Source organism: Elgaria multicarinata, chromosome 1 (genome assembly GCF_023053635.1).
Source record: "Elgaria multicarinata webbii isolate HBS135686 ecotype San Diego chromosome 1, rElgMul1.1.pri, whole genome shotgun sequence".
NCBI lineage: Eukaryota > Metazoa > Chordata > Lepidosauria > Squamata > Anguidae > Elgaria > Elgaria multicarinata.
In genome coordinates, this window is record NC_086171.1 from 121,577,759 (window position 1) to 121,593,181 (window position 15,423).

Consider the following 15,423-nt stretch of genomic DNA (forward strand, 5'->3'; position numbering starts at 1 on the left):
CATTTTTTACAGCCTCTTTACATTCCTTGGGTTGGATCCATGTTTATACTTCTCTGCTCCTCTTCTTCCCATGCCAACCCCTCCAGTCTCTTGAAATGCTATACAGGGAGTAAAGAAACCCTGCTGAATGGGGTGACTTGTGTGTTGGGGAGGAATCCCCAAAAATTGAGGTCTACCTCTCACAGATCCTAGATCCAAGCCCTGATCTGAAAAGTGAACATTCTCACTCTCTCATACACACACACACACACACACACACACACACATCATTATCAGAAGTAAACTACAGTGTTCATCACAAACTTCTGCACCTTCTTCACTGATAACAACCTGTAAACGTCTTTGTTGAGATTGCTTTATTATTTGACTGAAATTATGTGCAACAAATGGTTACAGAAATAAAAAAAAATGTAGGTGGTAGCGGCTGACTAATGTACTTTTGCACACATTATGTTTTAGTGCATGTAAAGTATTTCATATGACAGACACCACTTCCCAACAGGGTACAAGAAGAACGACTGAATCATAAGAAGTCATTTTTTAAAAAGCCGAAGCGATCCCTGTCCCACTCTGCTGTATCTGTATTGAACAGCTGCTCTGCAATGTTTTATCATCAAAGACAAATGGAATTCTCTATTGGCCACACAACTCAAAATGACTGTCCTTCATTGGAATTAATTCAAACCAATTACTAATCACACTATCTTTTCTCAAACACGTCAGTGAAATGTAGTGCAATTCATCATGAAGGCAACACTAAAAAACAACAACCCAGATGCCTCTCCCAACAGCAGCAGCTACAAGTTGGTATTTAGCAATCCGATTCCTTGGCACTCAATAACGTGGGCATCCTTGGAGGAATCATCTTCTGATTTTGTCACTGTGAATTTAGCCTGCAATCAAAATTAATTTAAAATTAACTTTTATTCTTTTATTTCAAAAATTTCGAGACCACCCTCATCCAAGTGGATTCCAGGGTGGGGCACAAGACATTAAAAGAATTCCAAAAATTACAAACACAAAGGGCAGTATTCAACACTGCTGCTCTGCTTACGCTATTGACCTACTGCTAACGTAAGCCACCTCTAGCCGTATGGCAATAGTGTAAGCGAGTATGACCAGTTTCTCCGCAAAATCTGTCAGACCAGCGTACGCTATTGTCGTACTGCTAAAGGATGCTTTTGCTAGTGGTATGTCAATAGTGTAAGCGCAGCTGCAATATTGGACACTGCCCACAATTACAAAAACAATTAAAATCACCATCAAAAGAAATAATACAAGAAAGCTTTGCAACCAGCAGAAGCAATATGATCAGTTAAAATGCTTGAACAAATAAAAACCTCTTGACTGGCACCCCCCAAAAAATGTAACGGCAGCACCAGTTGAACCTCCCTATTTGCACAATAATGATTGTTATTACTTTTTTTAAAAAAATGTAACCAACCTTTATTACCAGTGGTGCAGTCTAGGGCTGTGCATGGACCACCCACTCCGCTCCCAATCCGCCTACAGTCCGCTTCGCTGCGGAGCTCCGGATCCAAATCGGAGCTCAGCAGCAACAGTGGCGGCTGCAGGTAAGCCCCCCCCCCTTACCTGCATCTGTCGCGTTCCGGCAGCGGCTTCACCTGAGGCCGAGGCTCAAAGCAGAAGGGCAAGCCACGGTTGTGGCCTGATCTTCTGGTTTGAGCCTCAGCCTCAGTTGAAGCTGCCGCCAGACCGCGGATGGACGCAGGTAAGACCCTTCCCCCCTGCCCCCTTATCTGGCTCTGCTGCTGTCGCCGCACAGACTGTGGCGGCGGCGGCGGTGGGAGGTAAGGCCCCCCTCCTCCCCCTTACCTGCATCCATCGCGTTCCGGCAGCGGCTTCACCTGAGGCCGAGGCTCAAAGTGGAAAGGCAGGCCATGGTCTTCCGGTTTGAGCCTCAGTTGAAGCCGCCGCCGGACTGCGGCAGCACCAGGTAAGCCCCCACTTACCTTTCTTTCGGAGCTCCGGATCATGGCGAAGGATCCACCTTCATCTTGATCTGCTTCATGACACTCCGCTGCCCCCCCCAATCCTCTTCACCTCTGCCTTAACGGGAGGCGAAGCACCCCGATTCGCTTCTGCTTCTCCAACCCAGAGCGGAACACAGCCCTAGTGCAGTCCATCAGTCCCAGATTTCAATCTGGCCCACCTGAAGTCCCAAATTTGGCCTTCTGGATTTCCCCAGAAGCTCCACCCACTTTCCCAGAACCTCCAACGGTTTGGTGGTTTTCTAGCTTTTGTGCTGTTTCCCCCCATTTTAAAAAGTTAGAATGCCTCTCCAAAGGCTCAGTTACAGGAAATAAGAGCTTTAAGCTAAAAGATGCAGGTATTTTTGGCCCCGCCCACCACCGGAATGCAGCCCCCAAGAACTTCTCAAAAATGGAATTCGGCCTTCAGGCTGGAAGAGGTTCAACACCCCTGCTTTATACTGGCTGTACACAAGGCAGGGTTGGAAGACAGAGTTGTGTGAGCCACATGGCCTGCTCTGCCCCCTAAGTGAGCCTGCTGCCCCCAAATGCAGTGGAGACATGGTCCTTTCAGTAGTGCTGAAATACTGCCAGTTTGGTTGGCTTCTGCACGTGGAAGCGAGGGAGGGCAACATTTTGTCCTTTACCTCAGGCCAAAAATTGACTTGGGTCAGTCCTGGTTTCACTTCTGATAAGCCACAGGCCGAAGATCTAACTGTACAGAGGCAGCGTTTTTAAGATCAGCCAGCCGAGCTTAAAAAGTAAGTTTGTACTCACCTTTGTCAGCTGTTCTGCAAAATGTATAGCAGTTTCTGTATGAAGAGTAATGGGTCCAGTCTTCACTCTAGAGGTCCCATTTGCTAGAGCCATGAAAACGATCAACTTGAGAGGAGAAAAATAGTAATAAAACCATCAGGAATTTCTGTTGTGATATAACATTATTCTCATGGCAGTAAAAAAAAGCAAGTCAAAGCAGGAACCCTTGAACAACTGACTCGGTCCTGCTTTCACCAGGATCTCTTTCCATTTATATTTATAGCAGGTACCTATCCTGAAAGTGCTGGACAGGTAACAGTCGATCAAGCAAATATGAAAGAGGTGTTATATTTTAAGAGCCATTCTTTATGGCTGCAAACCTAAACACACTTTGAGTAAATTTCATTGAACTTAGAAGTACATACCTAGAATTGCAATGTAAAACACATTTTTTTAAAAAAAAAACCAACACGCTGTCGTTTTAATCTAGGATCCTTAAGCGACAGGCTAAGATTATATGTTGGTGAGATTCTAGAGAAGGAATTTCATAGCTCTGGAGCAACCCATAAGAATGCTGCTGTATGTACCCTTGCTGGACAAATTCAGTTCATGCATGGGGTACTCTCAGTTCATCTTACCAACTATGATGTCAAATTAGGTAGGAGGCAGTCTCTTAGGTATGTTGTTCATAAGCCACTTTGTATTAAAAGTAAGAATTTAACATCTTGAGAATATCAGCTTTCATGGTATTAGTTTTTAAGAAAGGCAAGTTTCTAATCCGCCTGGCTGCAAAAATACATGCAAAAGTGTGTGTGTGTGTGTCTGTGTGTTTGTCTGTCTAGCCTGGAAAAAATTCAAAAGCCAGGGAAGTGGCTTAATAGGATTACTGGTGGTGTTGGGACCTTAGACTGAAATTCTATATACACATACCCAGGAGTAAATCCTATTGAATTCAATGGGACTTACCCCTGAGTAGACATGCATAGCACTTCACTGCAAGTAAGATGCATAACTCCCTTCAAAACAAGGCAAATTATGCAATTTTTAAAAGAAAATGCAAATCTACTTAGCCATGTCACATGATACAATTTTCCTCGGTGCAGAATTGGGGGGGTTTTCAGGGTCCACCCCACCGCACCCTCCCCAAATATGCAAATCTCTGTTTATAGATTACGTTGAATTGTTTCTATAAAACAACAGGGAATCCCCATCCATATAGGGAAAGATCTATTTTGATATTCTGGCTTTGATCAGTGTCCCCCTCTGCCCTTGTCAAATCTTGTTCACTTTATGAGATAACTTCTACTTCCCATTCTTACCTGGTCTTGCAGATAATCATCTACAGCTCCTCCATGTCGAAGATTCCCAAGTAACATTTCTGCTGCTTCAATTCCAACTTTGTCTGCATTTTTACCTGGGGGGTGGAGGGGGAAGTACAGGTAGAGGTTCACAAAAGTTCCAAAACAGGTCTGTTTCTTTAATAATGGGAAAAATGTAAGAGTGGGTTGCAACCTTGTGCTGCATGTTATCAAAATCCAGTTAGGGCAATAATAACGGGCTCAAGTTAAAGGAAGCCAGATTCCAGCTGGACATCAGGAAAAACTTCCTGACTGTTAGAGCAGTACGACAATGGAATCAGTTGCCTGGTGAGGTTGTGGCCTCTCCCACACTAGACGCCTTCAAGAGGCAGCTGGACAACCATCTGTCAGGGATGCTTTAGGGTGGATTCCTGCATTGAGCAGGGGGTTGGACTCGATGGCCTTGTAGGCCCCTTCCAACTCTGCTATTCTATGATTCTATGAATGCTTCATTTACCCTGATGCGTCAGTAAGGGAGCACAATGTACAATAATAAAACACACACATATACACAAAACAAGATACCTGTGACAAAATGGTATTTATTTTGTTTTTTAGATGTACATTTGAATGTTTGATTGCAGGCTTGATTTACTTTAACAAATCTTTTCTCTTACGGGCAATGGTAAGTTGGTGGGGGGGGGTTAGAATGTTTATCTTTTTGAATGATGTCTCCTGATTGGCTATTCCATTTTCAGTTGGGACAGAGAGGGGGGTGGGATAACAGTCACTTGATTTTCTTTGGGGAATTAGATAAGGACTGGCTTTCAGTGGGGTAGGATCAGGGAATCTGGGTTCTAGAATTGGGGGTGGTGGTGGTTAGATTACCCTGGGAGGTGGAGTGAGGTATACGTATATTTATTTTAAAGACTGATTATTAGGTAAGGAAATAATAAAAACTTAAAACATTCATGGAACACCATGGAACCTAAGCTATACTGAAACATCTTAAACCTTGTAGATAAAGTTTTAAATTTTGTTTTGTTCTTTTAAACCACACCTTTCTCTGTCTTGTTTGTTACCAATGAGGGCTAAATGAAACCACAAAGGAACTAAGCCAAAGGTTGTAAACACACACACACTCGCACACATGCACACACACGAGGCTTAAGGTTCTCTTAATAAGGAAGAGGGTGATGATGTCACAGAGGATGATGATGTCACAATACCATTAAGTACTGTATGTCAGAGGGCCTCATCAGCTTTTCTTGGTGGGCTAAGCAGCATAAAGAAATTTGGTAGTGCCAAAATTCTCACCTCTTTTACCAAGTGATGATCCTGCCAGCAAACAGCCGGTGGAGGTTTCTGCAACTATTCTAAACAGAAGGAGGGAAATGTTTGTTACAGAATCAGATCAAAACATTGACGTGCAGAAAATATCCAGATGCGTTGGACCACAACTTCCAGCCAGCCAGCATGCTGGGAATGCTGGGAGTGCAAGTCCAACATATTCTGAGGGCACCAGGTTTGGGAGGGCAGATCTAGTCAAGCATTCTGCTTCTCATTGTGGCCAAATAAAGGCTTCAAAAACTCAGGAAACTCTATTCAGAGGAAAAAGAAACTGGTGTGTCCAGAGCTTTGAATGACTGTCTTTTTTAAAAAAAACCAACAACAACACACCTCTGTTTCTATTGCTTTTGCAGTAGATTTTAATTGTTGTGAACCGCTCAGAGAGCTTCAGCTATTGGGCGATATAAAAATAAATAAATAAATAAATAAATAAATAAATAAATGGCTAGGGATTCTACAGATTAAATGAGAAGTTTGGTGACAGGATCAATACACAAAATATTTCTTTTAAAAAAGAGACAGAATAATTGACTTTTTTAAAATTTAACCCAAGTTCCAAGGGAGGGGGGGAATGCTATGTACATGTCACCTCATTCCTTCCCTATTCTACCCTTGGTGCATCTGCCTGACTTGCAAACTGGCTACATTTGATGGAATCCCAAAACTCAAGCCTAGCACAATGGATGTCATTTGTAATATATTGGGAGAGCTTCGGCTATTGGACTGTATAGAAATGTAATAAAGAAATCCCCTCAAAACCAAACATTTTGGCTTAAGTGGGCTGTGAACTAGGATCCCTGATTGGTGATACTGTGCAATGTGAACCTACTCACATGATTCCAGTTCCAGTTCCAAAGGCTTCATTATCAGGTTCTCGAACAGCCTGGATGTTGACGTAGAGGTCCCGGATCTCCTTTCTGATGCACCGCACTGCTGCCGATGCCATGTCTTTTGCTATCTAATGTGACAAGATAAAACAGGGACAGTGGTTACATTGAAACCTTCATACAAGAACTTTCCATTGAAGATCCAAGAGAGAAAAGGGGTGGATACAGATAACTATTTTATGGATCCTATGTATGTGACTGATTGGATCCAAGCTTTCTGTGATGAGTTCTGCTCATGGGACACTCCTGCTGCAGGAAGGGGAAGAGGCATTTTTTTTCCAATTCCTCCTTTCCCCACAGCCTCCTGAAAAGTTACTCCAGAAGGTTGGGGGACCTTGTGGAGCAATATCGGAGGTGGTGCTGAGGGCCACAGGGAGAAACTGTCTCTCCCATTTCACCAGCCTATGTTAGATCTCAGTCCCTTTGGCAAGTGGAAGGAGTCCTTCTGTTCATGGAAGGGCATTTCTGTATCCAACCCGATGTGTGGTAAAAGTATCTTTATTATTTGGCAGGATGATGCAGACAGCTGGTTCACTCCGAATCTCTTACAGTTGGCTTCTGTGTATGAACTGCTGCCATCTTGTTCTTTGCCTCAGGCAGCAAAATCTCTCAGGCCAGCTCTGTAATCACGATGAACTTGTCCTGTTGATTTCTATCAGTCTCTTCTAAGCATGGCTAAGCCTCGATCCAACCCATTGTACAGGACTACATCCCTGCTCAAAGAATGTCTGACATACTTACTTTGATTGGCAAAGCTCCAGCAACAAAAGCTCTCCCGTGGATCTTCGTCACGGTGCCACGGTCAGTTAAATCAACTGGGCTGAGCTGCTTAACAGGGGCCATTCGGACTATCACTTCACCACCGCCCTTGGGGTAGTAACCCCTGTCAAGACACAGAATTTGGTAATTCACATATGTTCTAGCAGCAAGGCTATATTTTGAGACCTTTTGTCAGGCAGGCAGGCAGGTGGGGCATCAATATTTTCCTGCAATTGGGTTTGCAATGTGACCATAGAACCTACATTATCCAGAGTGTTTACTGGCATTACCAAACAAAACCCTTCTTTTCTGTTTCCGCTGAGGACAACTGACTCCATCTTGGTCTACTTCTGGGCTTCCCAAAGGCATCTGATTCATCACTCCTGGAGACTAAATGCTGGATTAGATCAGTCTTCTCTGACATGGTGTCATCCAGATGTGTCTGTGTGTGTGAAATTTGCTCATCACTCAACCATTGTTAAGACTAACCATAGTTTAAGGCAGCTTTTCCTAACCTTGGATCCCAAGGTTTTGTTGGCTTACAAGACCCATCATTCTTGTCCATTTGCCATGCTGGTTGGGGATGATGGGAACTGTGGTCAACAACATTTGGGGACCTAAGGTTGAGAAAGGGTAGTTTAGGGTGCAACACTAAACTGTAGTTAGTTAAAACAGAAAAAAAAAAACCCTCAAAACTGCACCAGAAGATGATAAGTGAGGGAGTTATGGTATAAACTGTACAATGATTGATAACTTTGGGGGCCTGTGGGCAGATTTGGCAACTGGGGAAACTGTCCTGGGCACCACCACAAAGGGGCTGTCAAAGGAGTATGGCTAGTCACAAAGGACAAGTAACCCGTCCCAAAACCTGAGTACAAGGTAGAGGTGGGGTCTGAGCCCCAACACACTAAACAACTCCCTTGGATCCAAATTTTTCAGTGCCAACACAAACCTATTTCATAGAAGGCAAAACCTTTTTCTTCCCCCACTTGCCAGCAAGCACACTGCACCCCATCATCTCTTTTTCTATCACATTCTCTATCACCACCCTATATGCTCTCTCACCCATAGCTCATCAGTCCTAGACACTCTCTCACACCCTCAGGCATACACGGTCAACTCTGTGGATGACAAGAAAGGTGCCCTAGATAAAGGCACAGAGCCATGCATAATTGTGCCTTACCTCCTTTTTATATCACAGTCCAGTGTCATCTTGAACTTCTCAACCATTGGTTTGAAGACCTGAAGAGTAAATACATTTGCTGAAAAACACAGATGTGTTCTTTTAGTGAGTAAAAGATCCCTTTCTATCATGTTTTAGGATGCTTTTGGGATGTTTTTAAACAGTGTATACCATGTTTTTAATCAGTGTTTTATGCCTGATGTTCTCCAATTGGAGAGGCGAGTAAGAAATTTATTATTATTATTATTATTATTATTTTGCCAGAGAAAACATCTTTCTGGCAGATAGCGACTCTGTTCAGACTCTTGGGTTTGCATATTTCTCCCTCTTCTTTTTCCCTTGGTGCATGAGGGTGGGTGGTGGGTGGAAGGAGAGATATTAGAAGCTCCCATTTCAGTTATATTTAAATGCAGAAAACTGTAGTTTTCAAAACCCATAGCTTACACTCATGCCAGGATCACAAACCAGGTTTGAGGACAAACTATGGTTTGTGCTAAACAGCTTTGTGCAGAAGCGTCTAGGCTCCTCCACTTATGCATGAAGGGAAGAGGGACTGTATGATCCTAAGGCTCACCATGGTTGCCATTATGTCTGACCTGAGCCAGTATACCAAATATCCTAGTGACAGACAGTGCTCAAAATAGGGTGGAATGCCATCCCACTTCTTTTCAGGTGGACCCATAACCATCCCCCTTCCTTTCCTCCCCTACTTTGGGAAATGCTAGATAAACTAATTACTTGGGAGGGGGGAATAATTTGTTCCATATAGGATCATTCCCTTTGCAATTTGTAGATTTCTTTATTACTTTTAGGACTGGCCATTTTCTTCCAGGCTCGCTCACATTTCAGAAAGAATAAGCAGAGCTTTTAAAATTCAAGTGTACTTCAATATTTAAAAATGAAAGACCAGTACAAGCAGATACCTTTCAAGAAGGAGAATGAAACATGAGCTGGAGGGGAAATGTATGATGCATAAAAGACCACAATTCTGTAAAGAGAGGTGTGCAATTACCCAAGCAATCCTGTTTATTTCAACCATTAAGAATTTGTAGCATATGACTGAATGGTTGCAATAAGCAAATACAGGTTGGTAAATAGGACCTATTCACCTGTGGTGAGTGAGAATTGTTTCCAAGTGATCAGACAGGGAAGCATTTATTATAGTTATTATAATATTTACCAACCTGTTTTTGCTTCCAGCCCCACATCTGCTAGCTTTAGCATGAGGTGCTCCCACATTATTTATGGGATCCTGGCAGAGACACTTTTAGAAATTGTTTTCCCCACATCCCAGACCTTCTTTCCTGTCAATGACATGCCACAATGTCCAGGCAGGTGAATGAGTAAAAATGTTTGAGAGCTAGTAACTTTTGTAGATTACTTGCAACATTTCCAGTTCCTGCAATCTATGTTCACTTAACCATTCACAGTAATCCATTTCAAACATAGCTTTCTTGTTAAACATTGTTTCACAATAGAACTCAGCAACAACTACAGAAGCCGATGATTACTTGGGCTGCAAAACTGAAGGGTCAACTTTCAGCAAATAAGCCTTCCCTTACCATGACAGTGTAGTCGATTTGGGGAGCCATCTCTGCATTGGTGCCGCCTTTCAAACGAAGCTCTGAAGGAGAGGCTGCGAACAGCACACAGGGCATTGCTACTTGCATCAATAGGCAAACACTCCTACAGTGGGAATCGGACAGGGACAGAATGTTATTTATGTTGGACAAATTGCTTGGAGCCATAGGCCACTGCAATACACATAAAAAGAAACAACAACAGTACAGCCATATATATATATATATATATACACACACACACACACACACACACACACATATGCATACCCAACAAGAACATCCCCCTAAGCTATTTAAGATCTGGAACATTCTCTTGCTGCCAAGGCAAATTTTGCTATCTGGATCACGGTAAAAATAGGGAATAATAGCAAGAGATTTATGCCTCGGATGGACATAGAGGGGGACATTTTAGTAAATATTGGGAAACATTCTCAACCTCCCCAGACCCACAAACAGAAAATCTTTGATAGACTGGAGTATTACTCAGGCCATAGCTAGACAGGGCTTTATCCCGGGGTGATCCCCGGTATCATCCCTGTGCATCCACATGATGCACAGGGGATTCTGGGATCAGGGAGGGATGATCCTTCCCTTGTCCCGGGATCTCACCCTCCCCTTTGGCCCCGGTTTTTCTGCGGCCCCGGGCTGAGCCCTAGAACATGGAACGTGTGGCAGGGTGCCGTGGGTTGACCCAGCTCTGTGCGAGGAGCCGGGAGCCGTGCATGGGGCGCAGCGCTTCTCAGGAGCACTGCGCCCATCGAGGGTAGAGTGGGGGAGTGGGGAAAGTAATTTACATTTAAAAAAACCACTTACCTTATGCGCACAAGCATTCATGCGCTGCTGGCCCTTTAATAATAATAAAAACATAGCGGGCACAACGCCTCTCCTTCTGAGATCATCGCACATCATGTGTAAACAGAGGAGGGATCTCGTGTTAAACACAACGCAAGATCTTCCCTCCTCCATCGCGGGCTAACAGGTAGGTCTAGCTAAGGCCTCAATCTTCACTCCAGAAAGGCAGAAGGCATACATTGAAAGCATAATGCTGTGAATGATTTCCTTCAGTGGGAGGGGGGTTGGGCACAGTAATAGTTATAAAATAGCTCTCCAGACCAAATGCCATCTTATATAGTGGTTATGAGCAGCTATAAGACATCTGTGAGATTGTATCCAGATCCAACCGCTTAGGATAGGGATTTTTTCTTTTCTTTAAGCCTCTGCTTGACTCTATCATCAGAAGCAAAGGAAGTAAAAGTGGTAGGCTTAAGGTACAATCAATTTCATAAGCATGTAATATAGGCATGGTCAAATTTACCCAAGACTTTTGGGATAAGTCTGAAGTTACTCTTGAAAGCATTTTTTGGGGAAGGCAGGAGTCACTCACATAAGCCAGCTTAAACCAATCTAAAGCAAGTGCAACATAGATAAATGTTTTAACAGAAGTCAATCCTACTTCTGCCCTCAAAAGCGATGCAGGTATACCCTGGGGGACAGTTAAGAGAGATCCCATAACGGAATTCTGGCCTACCTCAGAAATAGAGGCTTTTGTATATCCTGGTACCTCTGCCCCATACATCAACTGGCTCCCTTTTTAGTTTTTATATCAACAGCATTCCACAAGAACTGAGTAACTTGCAATACTTCCCAGTTTCTATTCAGGATGTTAAACTCTCAGTTCTTCTATATGCAAATGATATCGCAATGATCTCCAATACATTAATAGGAATGCAAAGACTCTTGAGAAAGCTGAGTAGGTTCTGCACAAAGACCGCACTTGTCTATTAACTATGCTAAGAATAAAATTGTAGTCTTTGGGAAAGAGATCAGTAAGTGGAAGCTGGGCAATGAATCTACTGAACAATTACGCAACTTTAGATATCTGGGCCTTAGCTTCAATGCCCAACTTTCATGAAGACAAATCGTCTGAAGAACCTATAAACAACCATAAATAGGGAATGACAAGCACACCATCAGTGCCTCATGCAGAAAAGCCCAGGCAATGAGTCTCATTCCTCCGGACTGCACTGCAAGAGCATGTGTTGGAAGCAGCTGCGGCATTGGGAGCAGAAGAACATCTTGGGATCCCTGTGAAAGTTGCTTTACACTCTGAGCTTTGTGAAGGCAGAATTGCAACGAAGAGCTGCAAGCCTTAATTGGGAGGCAATTCCATTATTCTGGGAGATAAATCTGTTATTTCTGGTGCATTTACTCTTATAGCGAGTGAAAAAATAAATTCGTGATGATGGCCTTTCTTCCTAATAAGCGGTAGGCTTAAGGCACAATCTTATACAAATTCAGATGGAAAAAAAAGTCCTAAAACACTCAGCACTCCCCAGCCAGAAAGGGTCGAACCTGGTGCACCAAGCATAAAACTGTGCCAATGTGCTCCTTTTACAATCTATATTTTTGACCTCACAGCCCCCTTGTCTGAGATTAGTTGCTGTTGTTCCTGTTTTTATAAATGGAGGAACTGATAGCAGCTTGCCCAGCACCACACAGTGAGGTCCCCAGCAGGATTGGGATTTGAACTCAAATCTCCCAGATCTCATTTTCTACCCAACAGGCCACACAAAACTGAGATGCCCCTTGCAAAAGGGTTATGCTTTCAAAAGCAAAACAACATACATAGACCCGCCCCTGAAAATCTATCTACTGAAACATCCAACTACTGAAGCATGGCTGACTTTAAAAAGTCACTTGCAGTGTTTAGTGTTATGAAGGAAAACTATCATTTCTGTCACTTCAGTATTAAATCCCTTTTCTTTCATCCCGTAATACAACACTGAGTGATAATTGCGGCATTATCAGCACAGCACCAACAAATACACAGGAACATACCCAGCTGTTTTGGTGTCTGCTGTGTGGGTTCCGCCCTTGATCTTCCCAGGCGTGAAAGTGATTTCCGTGGACCCAATTTCTCCACCTTCCATCTTTCCATCACACAAGGCCCGGACCATTTCCAGTCCTGACAGGTGCTGAGGCCTACAAGTCAAGAGTACTGAATTAGGACACAAACACAGCCTGTGTATGCGCTCATATTACAAAGGATGCTTGGCTTTTGCATGCCCAGCAACAGCGCTCTACAGCAAAGGTGCAATCACCCACTTGCCTAGCTTGCAAGCACGGGCTGTTTAGAATACCTTCTATGGGCTTCCTTTGAATATCTGGAATTATACCGTATATTGTGGGAAGTGACATCTGATTATCTATATTGTTTGGAACTTTTAAGTCAGTCCAGAGAAAAGTTAGCCCACGGTACTAATTAGCTTGGCACACTGGCCACTGAGGAAGACCAAGAATCGAAACACATCTGGCCAAATCGATTAAGTCTACTGAGCATTTTCTGTCTAGCAGTTTGATTGTTTTGTCATATTATTGTACATGTGAAATGCTCTGTGTATGTTACTTTTAACATTATATTTTAGTTTATCAAATAGCATTTTTAACCTAGTTCCTTAACTTCCTTGCTTTCATTTATGCTCTTTATCCCTTCTTTGATCCCAAGATTAATTCCCCCCGCCTTGTGTTTTAAAGGAAACCGCTTTTACAAGAGTTCACCAGGTCTTACCTAAGGCCAGGCTGACTCCTGCCAGCTCGGATATTTTTCACATGCAGAGGTGTACTGAGGAGGCAGCTCAGAGCTGTGGAAACACGCAGGATCTGACCACCCTGCAATAGAAAGAGAGGATCAAATGCTGATAAAACCAGGCCTTGCTGGAGACAAGAAGGGCTATTTAGGACTTCACTTGTGCCAAACCTAGCTTGTAATATATTTCTCATATCAGGAAGGATAAACAAAACATTATTTGGGCATGTGAACACTGCCTTTCTTTTCTCATCAAGTAACCACCGTCTGTCCTGACTTACAAGTAACAGAACGCAGGTTCAAGGAAAAGATAAACGGGATGCTTCTAGACAAAGCTTTTATTGTGCCATCATTCTGCCTCATTCATGGAGTTGACAGTTGATCTTTCCTCCCACTAATAACACTCCCGTATTTTCCTACTACTTCTTCTGTCCTTTTTCTTACCACAGGAAATCCATGAAGAAGAAAAAGACGGATGAGCTACATGACACTTTCTAATTGGCAGTGCTAGGAGCCAGGCCTGTAGCCAAGGGTGGGCTAAGGTGGGCCTACCCCCCTACATTTTCTCTGCCCCCTAAAAAAATGTTACCATTTTAAAAAAAAAGTTTAAAATGTTGTCTTTAAAAGGCCTGCAAACCAGATGAACTGCCCTCTATTTTTGGGTACCCTCTGCTCAGACCTTTAAGGCTGGCTACAGGCCTGCTAGGAGCCCTCCATCTGAAAGCATCAGAGCCATCCCAGAGGTGGTGGTTACTGTCCCATTGCTAGTGTCGAAATAAAATTCAACTACCAGCCCAGTCAGATCTGTATGTGGGATGGGGGTGTTATTCTTTGCCTCAAGCAGCAAAATGTTTTAGGCCATCCCTGGCTGGTTTCCAGGCTTGCTGAACACCCTGCACTTTTCTTTCCAGAAATTAAAGTAGGCTTATGCAGCCTGTCCTTTTGCATGCTGACTCAGAAGCAAGTCCTATTGGGTATCCGGGATGAGTACACGCACCATTACAGCCTCCGTTTGCTTCTGAAGTGCTCTGCTTCTCAACATTTATCAAAGATCTGCTCTCAGAGCACTCCTGTGAGGTAGGCCACCAAAGCTACAACCCTATACTCACCTACCTGGGAGTAAACCCTATTGAACTAAAGGGGGCTTACTTCTGAGTAAACACATATAGGTAAACACGCCTTAGGCGTCATTTTTCTTGGTACAAATCAAATAAATAAATCCCAGCGTAACGTATCGAGTGAGGAAAAAAGGAAAACACAAGCTAATATTCCCACTGGAGAACCCAGTCTTAAAGAGGGGGGCGTTACCCTGCGAGCCCTGATCTCCAGGGATCCAGCTCTGATCTCCCTTGCCGCCCTCGCTGTCACTCTGGCTCGCTCGGGGAGCCGCTTCGGTGCCAGCCGCCCCCACTCCCATTCATTCGGGAGCGCCGCATGCGCAATTGCGCCCTCCCAGGAACCCGCCGGTCCCAATGGACTCTCTCCGCCAGCGGTTCTCTCTCCCTCTCCTCCCCGGCTCACCCCTTCCATAATGCCGCCATCTATCTCCACCCGGTCTCCGTCGCCCATGATGGGCCGTCGCTGAAAAGCAGGCGCCCGGGCCCTGCAAAGCGCGAGAAAACCCCGACAGATCAGCCGTCTCCCCAGGCCGCAGGGAGGGACGGAGGGAGGGAGACACGGTCGAAGGCAGCACTTCCTCCTGCCTCGGCTCCGGTCTGGACTCCGAAGGCGCATGGAGCAGGCGCAGTACAGGCCAGTCTAGAGCCGGATCTTCCGAGGAGTCGAAGCGCATCACCAACCAGCATCATTTGCTGGTACCGCGACTTACAAAGTCCAATTCCTCGGGCTTCTCAAGGGGTGGGAGTTTCTTATCGCCCAGCGCTACCCAGTATTACGATTTGTTAAAAACTTTTTATCACAAGAGTAACCCTTTTTGTGCATGGTAAGACTTGTTTTTTTTTCCTTTTCTTTTCAGGCCGCAATCCTATGCACACTCACCCGGAAATAAGTGGCACTGAACTCAACAAGGC

The 15,423-nt window shown here is 44.1% G+C and overlaps 1 protein-coding gene across 1 annotated transcript; it reads right to left on the minus strand.

Annotated features, from left to right (window-relative positions):
* Positions 1-341: 341 nt before the first annotated feature.
* RTCA (RNA 3'-terminal phosphate cyclase) lies at positions 342-15,062 on the minus strand. Its single transcript, XM_063117624.1, has 11 exons — positions 14,915-15,062; positions 13,376-13,476; positions 12,646-12,789; positions 9,787-9,910; positions 8,225-8,283; positions 7,024-7,165; positions 6,229-6,353; positions 5,363-5,421; positions 4,067-4,161; positions 2,769-2,873; positions 342-893 (listed from the first exon to the last, which is right to left on the minus strand). Exons 1-11 carry the CDS (start codon positions 14,960-14,962, stop codon positions 798-800), a joined length of 1,098 nt encoding a protein of 365 aa, XP_062973694.1. The 5' UTR covers positions 14,963-15,062; the 3' UTR covers positions 342-797.
* Between the last annotated feature and the right edge of the window lie 361 nt (positions 15,063-15,423).

Coding starts and splice junctions, on each gene's coding strand:
- RTCA (XM_063117624.1), bottom strand. CDS start 14,962: ATGGGCGACGGAGACCGGGTGGAGATAGATGGCGGCATTATGGAAGGG. Junction 6,354..7,023: donor CTGGAGCTTTGCCAATCAAA/GTAAGTATGTCA, acceptor TTGTCACATTAG/ATAGCAAAAGACATGGCATC. Junction 4,162..5,362: donor ATCATCACTTGGTAAAAGAG/GTGAGAATTTTG, acceptor TCCACCCCCCAG/GTAAAAATGCAGACAAAGTT.